The sequence below is a fragment of the Ctenocephalides felis genome, unplaced genomic scaffold (genome assembly GCF_003426905.1).
Source record: "Ctenocephalides felis isolate EL2017-DRISC unplaced genomic scaffold, ASM342690v1 CF-g0.4_SCAFFOLD_03570, whole genome shotgun sequence".
Lineage (NCBI taxonomy): Eukaryota > Metazoa > Arthropoda > Insecta > Siphonaptera > Pulicidae > Ctenocephalides > Ctenocephalides felis.
In genome coordinates, this window is record NW_020539724.1 from 21,339,601 (window position 1) to 21,364,189 (window position 24,589).

The window sequence follows — 24,589 nt, forward strand, 5'->3', positions numbered from 1 at the left end:
TCATTTTCTAACTGCCGTTTAATATATGTATATTAAAATCAAACAAACAATATAAAATAGATCACAAGAAAACATTTGGCTTACATTTTTCTAGAATTATACAGAATCAAATGATAAAGAGTATAAATTTGAAACTGTCATAACAACGTTTAACTTTTATGACTTAATTAAATATTTATTAAATTAGTCCAATCTGGACAATAACTGGCATAATTCTATACATATGATAATACGGCTTAAATAATAATATATAAATATTTAATATATTTTAATATAATATAATTTAATTTAGTTAAATATATTTTTGATATGTATAGGGTCTATATAAATATTTTTCTTGAGGTTTGGGATAGGAACAGACGTACTATAATATATATATATACATATTTATATATATTTATATAACACAAACATTAATGTTTTCGTAGATCGAGAAGTACACAATAAGGAAACATTTAATTGCTTTATACTTAAGTGTAATAAATATATATTGTGTGCAAATAGATTGTCGAGAGTTAGGGGCATTATATTATCATATCTTAATTTTTATATACTTATACATTAATATATTATCGGCATATATGTAACATGTGGAAAGTGCATATGTTATAAATTGTATTTATCCTTATTCTCAATATAGTATGAAAGTTTAAAAATACAAATCCATTAGAAATGCATCACATTTGTATAAAATGGGCATTTAAATAGTCAAGTAAAATTACATTTATTATGTTTTGGTAAAAATATGTTCATATTTTATTGATTTTTGGTAAAAACCGTTTGTGATCTTTTTTGTTATTTGTGGTAAATATAAACTTTACGATTTAATAGGTACAAAATTATGCATCATTGATATATTTTATATCTGCAAGTTTAAAAAATGTTAAACAATACTCAAAAGAGTGAAGGCGTATTTTATCTATATTATCAAATGTAACTTTTAGTTTTCGTTTCGTTTAAAAGTTTGTTGATTCTTTGAAATGAAAAATGGTTAGTCATTAATGATAGTTCCGAAAGAAGGAGACTTACGTATCTCAAAAACGTTGAATATAATAGCCTGCTTTTCAAAATAACGTAAACTTTTATATCAGAAGTTTAAAAATCATAATAAGTCGTTTTTAATGTCTGTGTCTGTATCGAGTCATTTTATTTCTAAAAAATTAACTATCTTAAAACTGTTTAAAAAAAATTTGCACTTACCCACATGTTAACACTTACCTTATACTTATCAATTACTTACGCATGGACTGGTATGTAATATTTTGGTTTATATCCTAATATTAAAATTTATCCATCTGTTTCCTCATCTGATGAGTCTATTCGGTCTTCTGCCAAGGAGCTCTGTTTTGTTAACTAAAAATGTGAAAAAAACATTTTAATCAAGAAAACAATACATTTTAAATTGAATTTGGATATAGTAATTAAATTATAAGGTCAACTCACATAATTTCGGTTCCACCTGCTGCCACTGGACGGTGCAGTGGGTACTTTGCTCCAGAGTTGTTCTAGTTGATCAAAATGTTGCTGAGACTTACGCAAAGCGTCTTTCTTTTTACTTCTACATTAAAAATAATAAACATTGGTTAACGATAATCAGTAATTCGTCTAGTTAGAAATATCTAACATTTTGATAAATTTTATTACCCTTTTCCCTTTCCATTTCCGCCCTCATGCTCCAAATTTGAACCGGAATTGTTTTCGGCCAACTTTGATATTTCTTCCATTGATGCAGACACTGAGAATCGCCTTTTTAACTTCTCGTCCACCTATAAATAGAAATCATATATAAAATAGTCCAGGTACTGGAATAGGGTGATAAACCACTTCTTACTTTAGAAGAAAAACAACTGCAAAAAATAGATAAAACTGACAGAAGTCCAATTTTGAATGTTGAATATTGGCTAATGTTAAAATACAGCAATAAAATTACTTTTAAGATCTTGTATGGAACTATTAATAATATAATATATGTGTGTATTCTTGATAATTCAAGTTTTTTCATATTAACCTGTGCCATGATGGTGCTGCTGGCAGTAAGATGACCATACTTTTTCTGCCAGGAATAAGTGTCCAGTGATACTTCTTTCTTTAACAATTTTCGTAGTGGGGGCGCTGGTTTCCGCTTACTCAGTCCAGTGCCGCTTCCGCCGTGATGAATGCCTAGCCCTGCTCCATAGGACTTTAATTTGTTGAAGGTGAGTCCAGGACCGGTCAATTTGTCTACAAATCATAAAAAAATAGTGATAAATAATCATTTCCTCAATGCAATTTTATGTAGTCACATTTAAAAAAATATGTTTTGACACTATATTATACTGAATTACCAAATTAAAAAGAAGCTTTTTAAACATCACTGTAAACACCGTGTAATTTGAGCGGCGGTAGCAATCTGAAAACCACAAGCGTGTGACACCAATATGGAATCTATGTGGATTTCAGATTGCTAACGCCGCTCGGTGTTTACTGGGATCGATTTTATATTCGAAAATATTTTCGTCAAAAAGATAAATTCTCAAAGAGTTAAAAAGTATTAATCACTTTTGACAATATTAAATATATTCTATTTTATTAAATTTATTACCAGAAACAGAATCCTCGCTTTCGGCATTGCTGGCACCTCCGCCGTCGTCTGATCCAGCACCTGCTCCAAGTAGGAAAATGTTTTCCTCTATCTTCCTGAATACTGCAGGCGTGTTATGCAAACAGATAACTGATATTCTACCTGCTGCTGGTGTCGAGAATTCAATTCCTGCACTTTGCTCATATGACGACGATATGCTGTTATCTGTCGTGGGAAAAAATACATAATTTTAATTTTGAAAATTCATGGACATAGTCACCATGCAAAACGAATAATTTCTTGTTTTTCAAAGTTGAACTAATACTGATCTTCATTATTATTTTAGACTTACCTAAAGATAGTCTGGCAATAATCCTATTGCAGTCGTTTGCGACGCACATGTTTAAAATGCTTGTGCAATGCAGGTGTAAAGAGGTCAAAGCCAAACCGCGCTTCAGTTCCCAAACAATTATTGTACCATCATCAGAAGCTAGAAATGATAAACATAATATTTGTAATTTAAAACCAAAATATATTCAATGTACAATTAATATTTATTTTATCCTTACCGCTAACACAAGTGCTTCCGTCTCCACTGACATCCACTCGTCTAACTGGAGCAAGATGACCGCCGAGCAGAAATAATTCACTTCCAGTTTCGACATCCCATAAAATAAGATTGCAGTCTAGGGACCCGGTTATTAACCGATTATATTTGGATTTTAGGTTTGTAGTTAAAGGTTTTGAGGCTACTGAGGTTGAATTGGTAGATGAAGTCGTATCTGGAGTTATGGTATAGGAGAGACATGTGACACCGTCTGTGTGGCCGACTAGGACCTAGAATGAAAAACAGTGAGTTTAGGATTTTTTACAAAAGAATACAATTTATGGGTTCCTAAAATTCCAGTACCATTAATACTATCACCCAGTTTCGGTTTGACATTGAGTCCTGAGAAACCCTGTATATATACACATATTATAACCCTGTATATATACGCATTATTACAATCTGCTCTCTATTCAAGAAATTTTAACTTGACCAGTGACCTTTAATTTTTTTGCCATACCTGAGCAAGTTTTCCTCCATCAGTCTGCCAGACTTTCAACGAAGCATCGCGAGATCCTGTCACCACGTAACGTCCACAGTGACTTGGTGAAAAGCACTCGATGACGTCACTGTGCGTCACGCAATACTTGACATCATTCGATTTTCCGGAATTGGAATGATTCGAATCTCCTTCGGAAGCATTTAGGGACAGTATTGTCAAACTGCAGTCGAAGTTCGTGCACATCTGGTAAAAATATCACATATTAATTATATAGGAATGTCTTCTCACAGTAGACCATTGTATATAAAGATATTTGAGTCATCTTTGTTTTTGGTAAATTTATTACTTTTAGATTTGGAGGAAAAATTTGATCATAGTTTTTTTATAGAGGAAGTAAACTGATGATTGGGTTGTGTTAATTTATCAATTTGAAACTGCATTTATCCTCAAAATTGAAGTCAGAAACATTTTTGTATTTTCCACGCGAAATTGAACTTTTGGTAAATTAATTCTAGAGAAAACTTATGAAGATTATGGTTGTCCTAGCCAAGTTGTTATCTATAATAATTAAGTAAAAGATTAGTAATAATAGTGCCCTAAGGCAGGCTCGAGAGCTAAGATTCATGAAAAGATAGTGTGAAAGATTTCCCATTGATATTTCACACAGGAGTGCCCAAAATGGGCTTCATTTCAAATGGAAACATTCTTAGAAATTTTTAATTTAGCATCGCTACTACGCGATATCTGGTCTTCCAGAGCGCGGGCTCGAACTTGCGGCCCTGTCCACACAAAGTCAGCGCGTTAATGAGCTATACCAGCGTTTCTCAAACTTATTTCTTCCATCGCCCCCTTTGAAGATCAAAATTTTTGTATCGCCCCCCTACCAATTTTTTTATCCAATCTCTGAACACTGTTTTTTTTTTACTTTTATTAATATAGTTATAGTGTGATATATTAGTTGATGCAACCTTACATTCTAAATTATACATTTTTACCAGTGAGGGCAAATAAAATGCAACTTTATGACATTAGTCATATATATTATATATTATAATCAACTTAATAGAAACAGTATATCAAATTTTAGTTTCAAACTCTAATGAGAAGGATGAATTTGATGTTTTTTTACAAGTTTGTCAATATCAGGTTCCATTTGACTCAAAAAAAGTCGTAAGTCACCGCGTTTGGTAATTTGCAACTGATTTCTGTTTTTAGTAAGTAGCATTGTCACAGCGCTAAATCCACGTTCACACAAATATGACGATGGAAATGCTAGGAAAAATTTTTGAACAACCGACCACATGCCAGGGTATAACTGCTGAATTGACTTCTGTAGCCAAAATTGTTGATAACCATCTTTAAATTTGATTTTTAATTCTTCATTTGTTGTTAATTCTATAAGCTCTTCTTCTAGCTGGGCTGATGTTTCTACATTTGCATTTGAAAAAGGTTCTAATACCCAGCCTGGTATTTCCAAATTGAAAATATCTTGAAATCTTTCAATAAAATTGCCATGAAGATTTTCCAAATGTTGGCAAGTCTTTGTTGCACGATACCGATAAATTTGGAAAATTATGAAACTACCGTTTTCCAATATCTTTCTTATGTAATAACAGTTTAGCTACAAAAGCAGCGATGATATTTTTTGTTTTTATTAAATTTAAGCCATCGCCTTGAAGTTGTAGATTCATATTGTTGAGCAATGCATAAAGGTCTGTGAGATATGCTATATCATTTTTTGATGATACCAGGTTTTTGCACAACTGTGTGTCCTTATTTTCTAAAAACTCTATAACAGAGTCAAACAGATTGTAAAACCGGGTCAGACAATTTCCTTTTGATAGACAATTTTTTTGATAAAAAGCTATAAAATGGTATCAAAATCATTTAAATACCATAGAAACACGACCAAACTTATAAAGTACCAATTAATCGTTGGGATACAAATTCTGGTGAACTTTAAAATGTAAAGTAAATAAAATTACAAATGCTCCCTAACCCAACGTCAACAACCAACATTTTTAGCGAGGCCTTTCATCGCCCCCCTGGAGATCAATATCGCCCACCAGGGGGCGATATCGCCCACTTTGAGAAAGACTGAGCTATACCATGAGAAACACCAAACCCAAAACAAATACAAAAGAGTAGTATCATGAGAAATGTTGTAAAATTGGACTGTCGATACTTACAATATATCGCATATTTTTGGTGACATCTACAAGTTCAGATGGTGCATTGTACACTCTGATAGGAGTTGCTGAATCCACCCACCACAAAATTACCAATTCTTCACCTTTGCCGCCGCCAGAAATTATCCTTTTGTTGTCCCAGAGTACTCTGACGCAGGATATTGGTGCTTTGTGACCCTGAAAATTAAAAAATAGTTTTGTTAACCCTTTCCACTGGGATGCCAAAATTTATATCGATCTCGGAAATCGCGAGTGGAAAGTGTTAACTTTATAAACTGTATAAAATGTTTTGATCTACTAAATTTGTCTCATTGTTTTTAGACTGGAACTTTTACAAACATCCACCAATTGACCCAGTAAACACCGAGCGACACGGAGCGGCATTAGCAATCTGAAATCCTCATAGATTCCACATGCATGTCACATCGCTGAAGGCGAATGTGGACTTCAGATTGCTACCGCCGCCCGGTGTTTACTGGGTATTAAGATATTTGTTTTTTGTTTGCTATTTTACCATATTATTATATTTACATTTATTATTTTATTGTTTAAAATATTTGAAGATATAGTCAAAACGGCGGACGTTTTCATAATTTATTCAAGCAGATGTTTAGATATTTCAATACAGAAATAATGGCAACAATGTATGAATTTGATCTTACCCTGAATATGCTTATCCGCGATGAATCCGTTATCTTCCAACTGATGATGTCACCGTTCAGGAAACCAGCCGTAACAAATGTGACATCAGGCGACACTGTGACGCAGGTTACACAAGAATCACCACCACCATGAGAGCTACTGAGACTGGTCACGAATTTATCAGAGGAACCTGACAACGATTTGCCGATAGCGAATTTGTCTTTTTCGGCGCTAATTGTCTTATCAGAACTTGATGATGATTTACCAGTTCCTGGAAGAAATTAATTAAGTTGTAGATAATTTGTTTCTGATTACATTTACAATTACAATTAGCATATTGTTGAATACGTGCGTATTATGAGAAATGCAGTAGATAGAACCATATAGAAAAAACACAGTCCAAATCCAAAAGTTTACGAATCGTGGAGGACAAAAGATTAAATACACATTTACGGTATTTGGATTAATTACCTATATAGTAGGTTAAAATAATGTATCAGGCATGGACAGATATTAGTCAAATATTCAACATATATTAGAAAAACGTTAAATATGTTTCTAAAGGAATATAACTATTTTTCAAGTTTACCTGAAGTTTTTCCGTTGTCAACTGAATATGAAAACACATTGTTAACCGAGGAAGTGACTAAAGACCAGACTGTAACGTCACCATTGGAGTCGCCCTCTGCAAAGAATTGATCATCTCGTGTCACGTCACTTATACAGGTGACGTCACTTGTAGATGATGAAGTATTCGGAATTCTAGGTCTTCTGTGTCTCATTGACTTCTTGAGATTCTTTGTGAAACACTGAGAATTTATATTTGTTTCGCCTTCATCTCTAAAGGAATATACTTCTACTTGATCTCCAACTGAGAAGAAATAAGAAATACTAAAACCAGGGAAAGTGCAACCAAAATTTATTTAGGTATACATATACAACATTCAGCAGTATATGGAGTTATAACATAATATCATCTGCTTGTATTATTGACTTAATAAACATAAGTTAAGTCTCATGAAAACTTACCTCCAACAATTAGAAAATCATCACTCTCGCATATGCATATGCTCGTATATGTCTTACTATCGAGATCTTTATTATCATGTAGTTTCATATGCAAATACGCAGTGTCTTTTAATCTATCCTCAACATATATACTTGTATCGATGACTTGATGGCTTTTGTGAATATAACTTTTGAAGTAATTCTTTTTATTTCTGTACATTTTGAGCAATTTTCCAGAATGCAATTCGTATACCAGGACTGATCCGTCTGCGCAACCGACAACGGCGCGCCTGTTGTCATTGGCAATAGAGATGCACTGAATCTGGAAATTGAATTATAATTTAGAAATGATTTAATAATTTAAAATTTATAACTTCATAATTTGCAGACATTTTTGGATTAAAAATGAAATTTCGAAACATTTTATTAGACTATAACATTGACAATCCATTGGTTAAATATTTGTCATTATACTTCAGTTAGTATAATATAATTTATTTTAATAAAGTTATATACTTTATTTTTTAATATAATAACTAAACTAGTACCTCTGAATGCGCATCCTCCAATTTATGCAGCTCTGTTCCTGTTACCAACGATCTCACATAAAGACCATTATCTTTACAATGTGCCAGCAAAAATACCTATTGAAATTTATAAAATTGTTCATCATTAATTACTTATTATTCATAATTGCAATAATAGATACGTAGTAAAAACGTAGTAGTAATTAATGTGGGCTGAATCTACGGGCAATATACAATCTACGTTGTCAAATTTGAAGCCGATATCGGCTGGATATAAAAATTGAACATAGTTTTACCAACATTGGTATATATGGCTCATCCCACGTAAATAATTAACCCTGAACACAGGCATGTCTGGCCATTTGGGACCAATGTTGCCTACAAATTGTTGAATGTTGGTAGGTAATCCATAGATGTTGAAATAATATACAAATATTTGAAGATTTGAAGTGAAATAATATAACAAACTTATGAGAATTCTCATAAATCGAAACAAAAATGAAATAAAATTTATCATTCAAATGTATGCTGTTTCATTTTTGTGACTGAATTTGTATATAAAATTGGAATTAATTTTGCATTCAACGTTCAATTATTACTACAATCAATTTATTTCTATGTGCAGATTTCTACTTCTATTAATTTTAGACAATTACAGACCTTTCCACTCACGTTCCTAAAATTAATCATTTTATCTTTGCCAATTTCTACTCACATTATCTCCGCTGATGTCTAGTGATAAAACGCTATCCTGCATTTTAATACAATTGAGCAATTCAAAATCAGTCAAAGCCCAGATGCATATTGTCGTGTCCTGACTAGATGACAATAATATATCCTGCTCCTTATCGACGACTAGTGCTGTCACAGGACCTCTATGATGATCTATTTTGGTAATCTGGAAATTGACCAATAAATGGAATTGAAATCGATGGGGGATTTATAATTTATAAAAATATATCTTATATTAGTTGCTAATCACAAAAATAATGAATTTTAAGATGGTAATTTTAAAATCTAAAATGCGCCAAGAATGGAAAAAATCATTTACGCTTATTTATCTGCTATTTATGGGCGTTAGATAGTTAAAAACACACAGCACGTAAAATAAACTTTATCTAATTCAACTGTTTATATCATACTAATATTGCTTAACAATTTGTTAAACCCCTAAAGAGTTAAAAAAAATAATTACCATCTAAAAGTATACTTTTAGATGGTAATTATTTTTTTTAACTCTTTAGGGGTTTAACAAATTGTTAAGCAATATTAGTATGATATGAGCATATTTGTGATACTCCTCATTTTTATGGTAGTATATATACTACCATAAAAATGAGGAGTATCACAAATATGCTCATTTAATACTCCCCAAAGTTAAAACATTTATTGCAGAATATTTTAATGACTAATGTTTTTGAATAATCTATAATTTTATAATATAATATTCAATTCATTTAACAACCGTGAATATAATATTATATTAATATCAACAAACAGTTCTAGCTGATACAATTTATGCTACTCCTAATCCTAATAGCTGAGAATTTATTACTTCAATAACAAATTAAATTTCATTTTATATACAATAACAAAAGTGCAGATATAACCGTGTTATTAAAATCCATAAACTTTATTATAGCAACAAGCCGTATAAAATTAATATATAACATAAATCGATTTTATTAATACTTAAATTTTAATAGGTTTAGTTCAGTTTAATGGAGGTGACAATAAATCAGAATATAGAGTGGACCAAGTGCGCAACTAATAAAATTACTCATATTAGATAATTTACGGGTAAACAATCTAATGATATTTATAAAATTATATTATTCGTGCTTATTATAAAATTTTGGATTAAAAGAATTGTAGGATGTTAGAATGGACTTACGGTGGTTCCATCGACAAGTGATGTCACAATAATACTGGAGTCGTCGCCTGCACTTATTACTTCCGAATCGAAGGCGCAGCAAACACTTAAAATAGGTGCTATGTGCTCACTGAAATATGGATAAAAATAATAGTATAATTAGAAATAAAATACATATAAATATATGAAATCGTGGATCACTGGTTCTATGGATAACTTCAAGAAAATTTGCCGAAGAAACCATATCTCGCATGTGGCGTTCGAGCCAGCGAAAAATCAATAATGTTTTTTCTCCATATATTTAAAGATCAGGATTATTGGTTATGGAGTTGATAGTTAAAACGAAATGATTCCTTAAAATATTATAGGTCTATGAAAAAAGTTTTTTGGGCAAAGTTTCTTGAAATGTCTCATAGAAAAAGAATTGCAAAGTTTTAATTATCTATTACATTGAATTTCTATATTTCGTTTGATGATTATGAAATCATGTCTTACGTCTTTAAAACTTTAATGGGATAAAACATAAATAAAAAATAAAAAACTGTAGGAAGAATGAGAAGTATAATTTATTGGTAATTAGCATGCTTTAAGTTGAAAAAAATTATTGATTCACTTACAAAATACGAAACCGCAACCTTAGTTCTTTGAGATCCCAAATTATAACGGTTGTATCTTCAGAACCGGTCAACAAATATTGAGAACCTTTAGTTATATCCATGCAAGTTACAGGACCACTGTGACCTTAAAAATATGAATTTTATACCTATATTTAAAATAAGAACACAAACGTTTATATTGATAAATTTAATAAATAATAGAGAATATAACAAAGGCGGAACGTTGAAATTACTCACTGATCATGAATCTGAAAAAACTAATTATTACTAAGATATTATTATAGATATTGTAGAAATATATATATAGAAAATTAGTTAATATTGATAATATTACTATTTATTTTACATAATGGTTTGTGGAAGATATGCTCTTATGTGGAACAACAAACAAATCCTATGCTTTTATAAACGTAAGAAACGCGTGAAAATGACGATAGAAAAATATATTGACAAAATTATTGTATATATATATATATATATATATATATATAATATTGATTCATAAATTTTGACACAGAATGTCGAAGATTTTCTTTCTGGAAGAATACCGGTGTTTTTAATTTATTATCATATATTTTATAATTCATATCGTTGGTGACCCAAAGAGTTCAACCACTGGGTTAAAATTTCGTTAAAAATTGAATTCCGTTTTTAATAATTCAATAACTAATGTGAAATAAATTATCAATTTGAAACTCAAAGATGAGTACAATTTTTGTGCAACAAATAAATATATTATATCACTAATTATTATATTGCTGAATGAAATTCATAAAATCAGGTTTGTTTTCTAGTATAAGTATTTATAAAAGGTAAATATTTTCCGGCAATTGAAATATTTTTTTTGCATGGTTTTATTGCCAATCAAAATAATATACATTTTAATTGAAATAATGAACTAGAAAATCAAATAATCAAATATAAAACTATGTTACCTGTAAAAACATGAACTAGTCTATTACTCATTATGTGATACAATTCCAGGTGAGATTTATTGGCGCAGGCCACGACCAAGTGTTGAGAACCAGGAGTAATTCGCAGCAGATTCACACTTTGGCGGACTGTCATATGCTTTATATGTTCAGAGATAGGAGGTGGTAACCTGGAATTAATAAAACAAATTTAGTAATAATTTTAAAACTTCCGCAATAATAAAGTACACAGCACTATAAGTAAATAATATAGAGATATCGTTGCAAAGATTTTATGAGGTTAGTAAAATATAGTCTAGCAAACGAAACTCGAAATAATCAGAAACAAAAATTACCAAGACTCTACTAAAATTATTAACAAAACTATCATTCATTGTCTGATAATTATTTAAAAAAATTGAGCAATCGAGCTACAATATGCTACATTAATTATATATGAACCTGAGACACGTTGATATAAAAACATACATCAATTACAGTTCAAATTAACATCTACTTGAACATTTTTTAAAGGTCTAAAATTATGCCCAAGATGCAACCCGTAAAGCTCATTTTCATTCAGGGCTTTATGGGGATACAAATTGTACGTCATTGTTACTTTTCAAGAAGTATCTTTTTATAGAATTTTTATAATGAAAATAATTTTTACCAGGAATTCAAAGGAACCAGCAGGGGAGAGGTGAAACCATCACTCCAAGCCATCGAAGACGTCATCAACTGATTTAGAACGTTGTTCTTTGCGTCGCCTTCTGATCCTTTCGTTATATCTTTAGAAGCATTTGGAGAATTTAACTGATTATTAGCAATTGCTGATGAAGGTAATCCTAAAATATCTTTGGATGCAGCAATAAGTGGATCTTCAATGTCTGTGATGCGTTTCAGCCAACTTATCATCTAAAAATATATTAGATTTACATCATTCATTATTTTTATCTGATATATTTATAAATCTATAAACAAATGCGCCAAAATTATGTGGTTCTCAAGACTCACAATTGACGTGACACTGCGTTAACCCATTATTAATAACGTCATACTTAATTTCTAATAAATTTTACAATTTACATACTGCAGTTTTATGTACCATCATATGAAGTTCTATAGACAAATGATAAAAAAATAAATATATTATCATGTGACTAAATTCTTTACCTGAGCTGCCAATTGTGTTGGATCCCTAGTCAATGTATCAGAAGATTTTTGAATAATGTAATACACAATTTCGATATCCCGATCTAAAATAAAATCTCGGATTTCTTCCAACAGGCACCGTAAATAACTGATTGATACCATTTGAACCTAAACAATAAATTGTTAGTGATTTACATAAATTATTAAAGAATATAAATCAAAACTGATTCACCAACTAACCGATGCTAAAAGAAAATCGAAGTTGCAACAGCAAGTTTTCTTTAGGCGATCGAGAGAACCAGCTCGGAGAAGTTGAGTCCAATATTCCTCTACGTGTCGGAGATTGTAAGTGGTCGTAGTAGCCGGATTATCTGAACAAAAAAATTAAAAGATCGAAGTCTACTAATATCCCAATTAATTACTGTATATTAAGAGACAATCTGATGCTGTTTCCGCGGTCGATCGTTACCAGAAACTAATCAGCACGATTTCCAATTCATATCTTATAAATAGATTTAGATATTTAGAATTTTTAAAACCGGTTCATTAATTTTGGTAAAAATTTGCTGTTCATGATTTTTGACAATCATTTTTGCATATTTCTGCCAATTATAGAGAAACGGTAGTTTATAGGTTTTTTATCAGAAGAATGGAGAGTAACAATAATTTAATAAGAAGTCAGTCGTACCTTGAGAACTATCATCTGCCTCATCCAAAGCTTTTGGTTCATCTTCATTCAAAAACAAATTGGCGACCTACAGCATAGTTAAACATTGCTTATTGAATATATTATATTATATAACATACTTTATTATCCATTTAACCACCTGAATATGAGTTTGTTTCTGAACATCCCTTGTTAAAAATTTTCGCCTTACTATCACGCCCATCTGCTGATGTCGCCACTGGAGAACAATTTTACCAGTCAAGTATTTGTCCAAAATCAATTCGCCTGTTCAAGATACTCGTATTAATGTAAATTATTTGAAACAATATTGTATTACCTCGTATAAACTTACCAAAAGCTTCCTTAACAGCACGAAAAGTCCTGAAATTAAACTCTCCTTTTTCTTCAAATCGGCATCCAATCGGTTCATCATGAATTGAATCATCTTTCTCAATCGGTACCAGGAGCTCCAGACATTCGCTCTCTGTTAAACCGAATTCTGTGCAACAAATATATCGACAAAATTGTGCAACCGGTTCCATTCCGAACATATCTTGAAGTTTGTTTAACCGGTTTTCTAAATGCTGCGAAAATGTCGTAGTATTTTTGATAGTTATTTGTTGGGATTTAAAATGATTATCTGGATCTTCCTTGTTGGGATGATCATCAAGTGAATTGTGTTTCAAAGTGCAGCATAATGAAGTCGTGTGGTCCTGGTGGGATTTAGGTTGATAGTAATGCTTCAAGTAACTAGTGATATCTTCACAATTTTCTTGAAAAAGATCAGTAGAATTTCGTTTTGCTAGGAAGTTTCCACAGTATTCAAATACTTTTTGATGAGAATTACCATTATCATTGACTTTATCGTTCTTTTCCTCTGTGGTACCACTCTTTTCAGAACCACCTGAATTTTTCAGATTTTCTTGTTCTTCATCTACCAAAGTTTTATGCATATATTCAGCCAAACAATTCTCGCATCTTCTGATAGCCACACTATGAGTTAACTCTATGCAGTTGTTGACACTCTGCAGGCTTTTGTAAATATTGCTATGCTGATGATCACCAGCTCCTGGTTCGCGTTTACTGATCAATAACTGTTCATTTATATTATGCTCACTTGAACTTTTATTCAATCCATGTTGCTGGTCACTTAATATAACTTCTTGTTCACTCATTTGTTTATGCAAACGTTTTCTTATACTTTGTTGTGAAGGTTGCTCGCGATTTAATGGTGCATTTTGTTCGCGTAAATTTTGTTCACTGGATGAGATCTTCATGCCTTGGTCGTTGGAATTCGTAGAAAAAGGAGAATTAGTTTTATCATCAGTTTTTAATGAGTCACTCTTCATTAATTTCTGTTCACTTTGAGATGGGTTCAATACTGAACCAACTTTGTTAAAGCCAGGTTCATCATTAGTTGCTACAGTAAAGATGACAAAAACATTTCGCGGGTAAATGGCCGGCATATACATGTTCATTTCATGGTGATTCATCCCCAACAATTTGTGCAGATCATCAATGAATATTATAAAGACCTGAAATATAAAATAAAATTTGAAAAGTGATGAAGCAGTTTTATCCAATATGTATCTTTAGAACTATTGTAACATTTGAATAAAAACTTATTCATGCTTTTAAAACGCGACGAAGTATGGTAATGCATCCTGCAGGATAAAAATTACAGATGCAATAATTCGTCAAATAACAACAGTTAGATATGCAATTAATTAATTGTAGTAAATCCATCTGACTATCACAACTTGGATAGTTTGGTAAGTTTTTTATTCTATGTTGGGTTAAAATGCAAGTTCTTTCGAATCAATCCAAAACAATTATTTATTAAACTGAAATCGCAGACTACTCTACTATCCATCTACTATTATTATGTACTGTCTTCTTACCTCATCTCGTTCACCACAACACCTTATGATGTCCTTAAACCATTTACTGACATATCGAGGATCAAATCCTGCATCTTTCGGAAGATGTCCCTGAGGTAACGCGAGAACAAATGACAATTGTTGGCACAAAACACGGAAGAATTCTAAAACCCTGCAGGACCTCGGAGTAGCACGAGCTGTTCGAGCTATCCTTGTTACTGGACATGTAAACCTAAATAGAAATATTTAATTATAAAGCGTTGTCTAAAAGTAGTACAAACAATTGTATTTTCAATTATCTTACCATTGTGTACAACTCGTATAAGCATCATACAGCAAAGTCGTTTTACCGACACCTTGAGATCCTTTGATAAATATTGGTTCGTTTCTTAAACTATCTTTCTTGGCGCTGGGATCTTTCCGGCTGGAACTTTCTGCTTTCGAATGTATGAAAGTTATCCTTTTTCTAATGAATTCTAAATATTTTCTATCAACCAGCTGGTACAGCAGCATGTGTTCCCTTAATATTGTTAGATGACTAGTATGTTCTTGCAAAATTTCCTGAGAAATTAAATTAAAAATTTAATAATGTCTCAGCAAAAAATAAATTAATCCAATAATTCAATTTAAAGTTTATTTCGGACAGGAATTGGTTTTATAATTTAAAGATGCTTACAGGAAGAGTTTTCATTTTTCCTTTTTCCAATGGATTATCACCAATAGATTTATCAATTGACTTTTTCAATCTATCAATAATTGTCGATTTGAATTGGTACGTATCCAGATCATCTTCTTGGCTATAAAATTGAAAATTAACATGTAATAAATAATAATTTCAAAATAAAATATGATTTTATTGGACATTGATTAGAGCAAAAAAACTACTCTAATAACTATGCATGAGTATGCAATTCTAAATAAATTTGAATAGAGTTGAAAAACTAAAACAAGAGGTTTTTGGCTAAATATTATCACTTGTAGGCTAATCCAATTATAAAGTAATAATTATAATATTGAATTACTTACCTAAACAACATAACATTATCGGTAGGTAATCTTTTGACTAGTTTATTTTTTAATTCAATATAATTCTCCCGTTCTATTTGAGTAATATATGAGCGAGTTTGAGATTCCTTAAGATGAGTATTATCCGAGTCTACAAATACGGTAAGCATTCGTTCAGGAGCTTCTTCGGAAATATCTGAAAAAAAAAATAATTTGCGATAAATATAAAAATAGATTGATAAAATAAATGATTCAAAACACTACTGTCTTAAAAACAAGATTTAATTTCAGTTAAATATATAAGACAAATGTGTATTTTCCATCAAAGCATATAATTTAAGAATCTATTTCTTAAATGCCTCCGCAGTCACGATGCTATTCAAATGTAGAAATTTCTCGTCATGAAAACATTTATTTGGAATGCCATTTCGTAAAGGTTCGATCAAATGCTTTAGAAAATTAGTCTTGAACTCAGATTTATCATTTAAAGAAATAAAATTGAATTGAGAGCGTACGTACAACAATTTATCGATGTTCCAGAAACGGATTTAAAAAAACATTCTCCAAAGAAAATTAGACAGACTAAAACATATTTGTTTTTGATAAATAGTAAAAAATTTGATTCATAATTACTAGAAGATTTTTTAAAAATTTTTAACTTTTCGTAGGGTAAGTTATAGTAATCGCAAAAAATTAAAAAATATTCTTTTTTTATATACCTTTACGTTTCAGATGTTTCTGAACACTTTGGCGTACCTCAAAAAAAGATGTATGTTCAGTTACAAATTTTTGTGGACGATTTCAGGAACACGGATCAACCGATTTGAATAATTAAAAAAACATTCGATTCTTATTAATAAAGAGACGTACTGATTAGTTTTTGGTAAAGGCAGGTCCAACCGTTTCAAAAACACGTAGCAAAAAGTGCGAAAAATAGTTTTTTACTTTTTGAGAGAGCAGAGCGTCCGATTTGAATGATCAAACATTTTATTTGCACTGTCGAAATGAAGAACTGGTAAAATTTTCGAGAAGGCAGATCTTGCGATTTTCGAGATTCAATGAAAAATTTAAAATAATGTCATTTGGCGGTCAAAAATGATCATTAGACATTTACACATCAAATTTTCAGATATTTTATATGTAGGCAGAATAATTGGTAGACATGTAGAACAGGATGACAGGTAAACCGGTAAACAGGTTAGTTGGTAGAGTTATAGAACTAGATGGCAGGTAAAGTGGTAAACAGGTATATTGGTTGACAGGTAAAATAGTATATTGATAAACAGGTTGATAAGCAAATTGGTAGACTGGTAAATTGATATAAAGGTGAGTTGCTACACTGGTAAATTGATGTACTGCTAAATTTAATAATAAGAGCAAGTTTTGTTCACATTTCTATGGGTTCCGTACCAAAATTTAACCGTTAGACTGCGACGCAGCGCTTACGCGCTTTGCTATTTCGTTTCTAGGTAGCGCTAACGCATCGATATTCTAAAAACACTTCTAAAATATTTCAAAATATAAAAAAAATCACATTTTTCACAGAGGTCAAAATTGTACAAAAATTTCAATTCTCAAAAATCTAATATTTTCAAAGTCTAAAACAAATACTTTTTTGAATCTTTAGAATTAAATCTTCATTAAAAAATATTTTTGGTACGAGAAGTTCCAGCAATTTTCCTTAAGGCACGATGCCATGAGCATTAGTTGCATTCCATGAGTTATTTTGATTGACATTAATTAAATTTAATTAGAGATAGTAGTTACCCCAGTGGGTATTTACTATTAGATGCAATTTTACTGGATCAAGTATAATAATTTTCTTAATCTTCTTACTTCTAGTGTATAGAACAGCAGAGGAACGAGTGAATTGTGGTAATTTTCTAATTTGTGATGATGATTTTTGGATCTTTTTTAAAAAGTCTTCAATATATAGCACAATCAGATCATTATGAAGAGTTTTATTGCTCACGTACCAAGGTGCATCTGTCATCATTCTAAGTAGTTTTTATTTGGTCCGCTACACCAATGCCATATTAGATTTGGTAGAGCAGCCCCAAATCTCTATACCATATGACCAGATTGGAATTCTTATTGTTTTATAAATCAAGATTTTGTTTTCGAGTGCTAATATTGGATTAAGTCCGAAAAGACCAAGACAAGTTCCTTAACTCTGGATTTGATAGTTTTGATTTTTGTTATGATGTGGTGTTTCCATGTTAGTCTGCAATTTAGATGCATACCTAGGTGTTTAACATAATCAGTACATGGTATTACCAATTACTAGAAGATGATTATAAGTCAATTATTGAAGTAATATCTGGATGCATCATCAAGAATGAAAACCATAAGAATCTCATCTTTCTATAGATCATATTTCCCACTCTTCTAATTATCCCATTACCAGTCTCATGGGGATGCTGAAATTATTCCACCAAATGCTTTCCGAAGTTTAGTCTAACTTTTATGCATATAATTTCAAACAGATATATAAACTTTCTAGAGTATCATCATGACAAATACCTATATTAATATCAAATCTAATAAACGAGAAAAATGTTTGATAACTTCTTATTCTTACGGGAGAAATTTTCTGTATTTGTTCCCATTGCCGCAAGTATCTTGAAAAATAGAAAGGTGGTTTAATAATGAGATGGAGAAAAGTTTCCGAATTGTTATTGATCCTATACAAAGAGTATTTTGATCGAGAAAAGAGTAATTTGTAGAAGTAATAATACTCATAAATAAGCGTTCATAAACATTTGTGTGTTTATGTGAGAGCTTTCTTCGTGATGGAATTATTTTATGAGTCAAAATTATGCTTCAGGTAATTGGCAATTAATTATGCTTTGTACATAATTAATTTATGAGATTTATCTGAAAATTTTAGCTATATTTCTATATTACTTGAATAAGATAAAAACTATAAATGTAAGACAAGATGTCAAAATTAAAAAATACTCTAAATACAACTGTAGAATGAATCTGGTTATATTTTGCCTTAAGGCATGTTCCACGAACAACCCGATGTGTGAAAATAAAAGTTTTGATATGAATTGAGATTGAGCAACTTTTAAAATTGTAATTACAAAGTTAATTTGTTGAACTATTAATGTTGTAAATGAAATTTCCGCATTTCACAAAAAAATAATAACATATGCCCAGCGTATGTTCTAAGAAGTTCGCTCATTAATCCAAACTTGAATGAGTTTTTATAATGAAATCACATTGAAGCATTTAATGTTCTAGAATGATAAAAAATGATCTTTTTTTAATTTCATTAAAATTGTCCCAAAATTGAGTCAACAATAAATACAAAGAAACGGCCTAGTTGATCTTTACTAGAAACTTGAAATCAGCACAATTTCCTTACGTTATCTTTCGATCATTTTTTTAATTTAAAATCGGTTCAAAATTTTTTGGCAAAAACGTAAATAGAAGTTTTTGAGAACATTTATAAAGAAATGGCTCATCCGATTGTTCCGCAAAAGTAATCACCTATTCTCAAATATAGGCAAAAGGTAAAATTGTAGTAAAGACGTAGGCAGGCGTTCAAGAGTCTAATTATAAAGAAACGGCTCATCCGATTGTTGTGCAAAAGTAATCAACTGAGTTCTCAACGAGTTTTATCAAATGGCTTCTATACTTTTAATATCGGCGCAGCCATTTTTGAGAAAACATAGACAAATGGTAAAATTTTAGTAAAGACGTAGACAGGCGTTTATGAGTCTAATTATAAAGAAACGGCTCACCCGATTGCCGCGCAAAAGTAATCAACGATAATTCTCAACTATAGTTTCATCAAATGGCTTTTAAATTTTTAAAATCGGTGTAGACATTGTTGAGAAAATATAGACAAATGGTAAAATTTTAGTAAGGACGTAGATAGGCGTTTAGGAATCTAATTATGAAGAAACGGCTCAGCCGATTGTTGGGCAAAAGTAATCAACGCGAGTTTTCAACGAGTTTTATCAAATGGCTTTCAAACTTTTAATATCGGTGCAGCCGTTTTTGAGAAAAAGTCGACGGAAAGGAAATCTTTGGCAAAAAAGTAGACAGAAGATTCTGAGACTAATTATGAAAAAAAACGGCTCTACCGATTGCCGAGCAAAGGGAATCAACGCGAATTCTCAACTAGTTTAATCAAATAGCTTTTAAATTTGTAAAATCGGTGCAGCGGTTTTTGAGGAAAGATCGACAAAAGGCAAAATTTTGGCAAAAACGTAGACAGACGTTTCTGAGACTAAACAATAATAAAGAAACGGCTCAACCGATTGTCGATGACTTAAAATTCTGAAAACGGTTCAGTCGTTTTTGAGAAAACTTTGGCTTAACATACATTTATTCCAATTGTTACTAACAAAACAAAATTAGCAAATAAGATTTTCTGGCAAAAACTTTTCCTCCAGAAACCTAATTAATTAAGAGCATTTGTTAATTATTTTATATTTAATTGCTTTCGTCTGGCATTCATAATTATAGCTCTATTAATAAATAATTATACTACATTATACAAATCCTATTTGATTAAAAGAGAATGACGCAGCCAAAATCCAGCTCCGAGATTCACAATTGATTGAATTAGTGACCCAAATACGAGACTCGCATTTAAATAAACTTTTTTTACGTGAAAAACTTTTCGTACCATTTACTTTTTATTGATTAAAGAGTATTTTTTCATTACATTACAACCCTCTTCTTCGTTCACGAGGAACGAAATTCAATTTGAGCATTATCGAACATTATTTACACGTGAATGGGGCACTGGGGGCTCCACTTGACATACTGATTGATGTATCTAATGTTCAGCTTCGACCGGCTACATTATGAATATTGATGAGTCTACAAAATATATAAAGGACACCCTGTCTAAGTGAGATGAACACAAACAAGGATTCTCACCGAAAATTAATTAGCACGAGACGTATTTGTATACATTTGGCTCGGAAAATAATTTCGTTTTTTGTCGACACAGGATTTAAATATGTTTTGTAACCAAACTTCGAGACGCAGGAGCGCTATTTTCAGTGTTTTGCTAACTTCTTTTATCAAACCGCTATAATTTAAAAAAACCGGTTCTGTATTTGTCTCGGTTCGGTTCGAGTTCTAGCTCAGCAGAAAAAAAGCGTTCTGGATTCCGGTTCATGGTTCGGTATAACAAGCCGGTTCGTTCCGGTTTTTGTTCCGTTTCGGGTTCGGTTCACACCGTTGTTTATAATAATACATATAAAAACTCGTCAAATATTATAAAAACTAGTGGTGCATGGCATCATGCCTAAAGGCAAATTGCTGGTACTTTCCGTACCAAAAACTTGTCGCCATCTTTCTAAACACTAATCAGCAAGTCTCCTTATCAATACGAATCAAATGTTTTTCGAATTATTCAAATCGGTTAAACCGCGTTCCCTAAATCGTCGAAAAACACACACACACACATGTATACATACTAGAAATGGGCTTATCATATCCGAAGCCAAATCGGTTAGGATTAGACTCCGCTTCAGAGAGGAGTTATATCCACTTAACAACTCCACAACTCCGACAACTTTGAAACATAATACTTGACACAAATGTGTTCTCTAGTGTGTTGTTAACATATCTAAGGATTTATTAAGATTTTGGAAATAGTTTACAAATCGTTCAAACATTTTTGTTCATTTTATTATAATAATTACTATTTTATGCATTTCAGTATGCATACAAATCTCAAATTGACAAAAATCTTGAAAATCAAAATCAATTTTGTAATTATTTTTGAAGGAAAAACATAGAATTCTTTGAATATGTTTATTAACTTCCCGTAGGGCAAGTTATAGTAATCGCAAAAAAATCGAAAATGAAAATTTTTATATATCTTTACGTTTCAGAGGTTTCTGAACATTTTGGCATACCTTAGAAAAAATGGATGTATGTGTGTGTGTGTGTGTGTGTGTGTGTGTATGTATGTATGTATGTGTGTGTATGTATGTGCGGATACAAATTTTCGTCGACGATTTCGGGAACACGGATCAACCGATTTGAATAATTCAAAAAACATTCGATTTGTATTGATAAGGAGACGTGCTGATTAGTTTTTGGCGAAGGCAGGTCTAGCCGTTCCGAAGATACGGGGCAAAAAGTGCGAAAAACGGTAACTCAGTTTTTAAGAGAACGGAGCGTTCGATTTGAATAACTCAAAAAACATTTCACTTGTATTGACAAGATGAAGAATCGATAAAATTTTTATGAAGGTAGGTCTAGCGGTTTCGGAAATTTGGCGGTCAAAAATGATCATTAGACATATGCACATAAAATTATCAGATATTTTATAGAGATTTTAACAATAAGTATACATTTTGTTAACATTCCTATGGGTTCCGTACCAATGCTTATGCGTTAGACAGCGACGCGGGGCTTACGCGCTTTATATTTTGTCCCTATGCAGTTAAAGCAGTGCGATTACTTTGAAAAGAAAGTTCAGATCTTCCACAATATGTCAAAATAAAGAAAAAAAATTTTTTTTCAAAAAAAAAAATTAAAAAAAAATTATTTTTTTTTTAATTTTTTTTTCAAAAAAAAGTAATTTTTTGTCCAATTTATAGTTTCTCAAAAATCTTATTCTTTCAAAGTAAATTTTTTTCAAAAATGGTAATCGTTTTTAAAAAAATAATAATTTTTGGTACGGGAAGTTCCAGCAATTTGCCTTAAGGCACGATGCCTTAATTGCCTTAAGACAGAATTCCACTTACAGCTAGTTTTTATATAAAAATAATGCAGTGAACCTTATATATGTAATAAGAGCAAATCTTTGCGTATAATATTTTTCACAAAATAATAATACTTCACATTCTGTTATTATTTCTTTTTCAAGAATTAATTATACATCAGGTAGTTTGATTAGTATACTCTCATTTTACGCAATTATCAAATCATAATTGTGCAAAAGTTTTAATATAATACTAAATATTTTTTAGCTTGTTGTATACCATTGAAAGAGTTCATTTACTGACAAACATTATCGTATACAGAATATAGAATACAAAATAGTATTAATTTGAGACATTATATAGCTGAAAAGTCCTAAAACTGGCTGTGAGACGAGAAAAAACACCACTTCTTTCGACCTAAACCTTTGTATTAGTAAAAAATCTCAAGCAAATATCTGCACATGTTAACAGATTTAGTATCAGTTTAGGGAAGTCGGATATGACAAATCCTGTGAGACAACTCCACTCGGATTCACTCCGAGGAAGGAGTTGTATCGGAGTGATACAACACGCACACATACATACATACACACACATACATCCAGATGTGCTAATTGATCTGCATTCTAAGAAAAGGCGATTGGGACTTTGCCCATTGAAAAGATGAGTACAAATACAACACAAGGTAAGAATGATAACATTCTAGATCCTCCCTCCACGAAATATTGCCTAACGGCGGTTTTCGTGGGGACCAGAGGCAACGGCAAAGCGGAGGTTTTAGTCGGTATTATACCAGGGCGGTATTGAGCCCAGCATAACCAGACAAAAGACCAGTCTAGAATGCATAAAGGCATTTCCTTCCTTTTCTTAGAAGACGTAAAGATATGTAAAAAAATTTTTTTGCGATTACTATAACTTGCCCTAAGGGAGTTAAAATACAACAAAGACTTAAAAAGAAATTTTTAAGAAATCATTTTTCTAAAAATGAAGAAGTACGAAAAGCAAGTACTGAAACTGGTTATATTGCACAGCTTAATTATAAAAAAGTTTAATTTTATTCGCATGATATAATTTAAAGTTGGTTAGTTTAAATTAACAGGCAGTATTTGCAACATAACTCAATTTTTGCAGTATATTTTAATTTAATTGTTCAAGATTTGTTGAAGTTACGCTTGAGCCAGAAATCGTTGGTCAATTTTGGAGTTGAATATGCACCACACTCAGTAGGCCATAGTGGTTTAGCAACCACTGGTTCCGGGTTCGAAATCCATTTTGCTTGATATCAAGCACTAGAGATATCTGATAGTCACTTAAAATTATAGATCTCAAATATGATGTAAAGCCAAAATGTTCGGAGCATTGCTCATTTTATATTGACATCACAATTAGAAATGTATCTAATATAATTTCATAAGAAAATTGCCAAATACTGAATTATCTACTAGAAATAGGTTAAGGAATAGACATCAAACAGTTAAATAGATGATGAAATGTTCTTAATAAATGCACTGCGTTCTAGAAGAGTAATTATCATTTTGATAGGCTTTGCTCAACTTTTAATTACTTTCTAAACATCCTTTCCAAATGTAGTTTTTAATTTGGTCCACTTTATTTCGAATTGTTGGTCAAATAAGATCTTCACAAATCATTAATCTGGATTATTATAGACAGGGCAGATAAACGAGTAGACAAGAAGTAGGAAAGAAGAAAAGTAAACAGGCAAACAGTTTGGAAGTCTTTATTGGTAGACAGGTAGAGAGCTAACCAGGTTATCAGGTGAAAATATAGAAGAGGAGGCATGTAGACAGACTGGTAGACTGAAT

The 24,589-nt window shown here is 31.4% G+C and overlaps 1 protein-coding gene across 1 annotated transcript in view; it reads right to left on the reverse strand.

Annotated features, from left to right (window-relative positions):
* Positions 1–1,208: 1,208 nt before the first annotated feature.
* LOC113383581 overlaps positions 1,209–24,589 on the reverse strand; it is a 102,426-nt gene continuing 79,045 nt past the window's right edge. The window contains exons 8-34 of the mRNA XM_026621834.1: positions 16,102–16,276; positions 15,752–15,872; positions 15,380–15,636; positions 15,097–15,307; positions 13,548–14,730; positions 13,356–13,480; positions 13,217–13,283; positions 12,769–12,899; positions 12,550–12,696; positions 12,047–12,291; positions 11,401–11,567; positions 10,466–10,589; positions 9,870–9,978; positions 8,691–8,873; positions 7,997–8,092; positions 7,470–7,770; positions 7,030–7,311; positions 6,461–6,711; positions 5,799–5,975; positions 3,628–3,852; positions 3,130–3,397; positions 2,913–3,050; positions 2,582–2,785; positions 2,009–2,220; positions 1,675–1,766; positions 1,444–1,555; positions 1,209–1,353 (exon numbers count right to left, since the gene is read on the reverse strand). Of these exons, the coding sequence (XP_026477619.1) occupies positions 1,288–1,353; positions 1,444–1,555; positions 1,675–1,766; positions 2,009–2,220; positions 2,582–2,785; positions 2,913–3,050; positions 3,130–3,397; positions 3,628–3,852; positions 5,799–5,975; positions 6,461–6,711; positions 7,030–7,311; positions 7,470–7,770; positions 7,997–8,092; positions 8,691–8,873; positions 9,870–9,978; positions 10,466–10,589; positions 11,401–11,567; positions 12,047–12,291; positions 12,550–12,696; positions 12,769–12,899; positions 13,217–13,283; positions 13,356–13,480; positions 13,548–14,730; positions 15,097–15,307; positions 15,380–15,636; positions 15,752–15,872; positions 16,102–16,276 (5,669 nt within the window). The 3' untranslated portion in view covers positions 1,209–1,287. The remainder of the gene's footprint in view (positions 1,354–1,443; positions 1,556–1,674; positions 1,767–2,008; positions 2,221–2,581; positions 2,786–2,912; positions 3,051–3,129; positions 3,398–3,627; positions 3,853–5,798; positions 5,976–6,460; positions 6,712–7,029; positions 7,312–7,469; positions 7,771–7,996; positions 8,093–8,690; positions 8,874–9,869; positions 9,979–10,465; positions 10,590–11,400; positions 11,568–12,046; positions 12,292–12,549; positions 12,697–12,768; positions 12,900–13,216; positions 13,284–13,355; positions 13,481–13,547; positions 14,731–15,096; positions 15,308–15,379; positions 15,637–15,751; positions 15,873–16,101; positions 16,277–24,589) is intronic.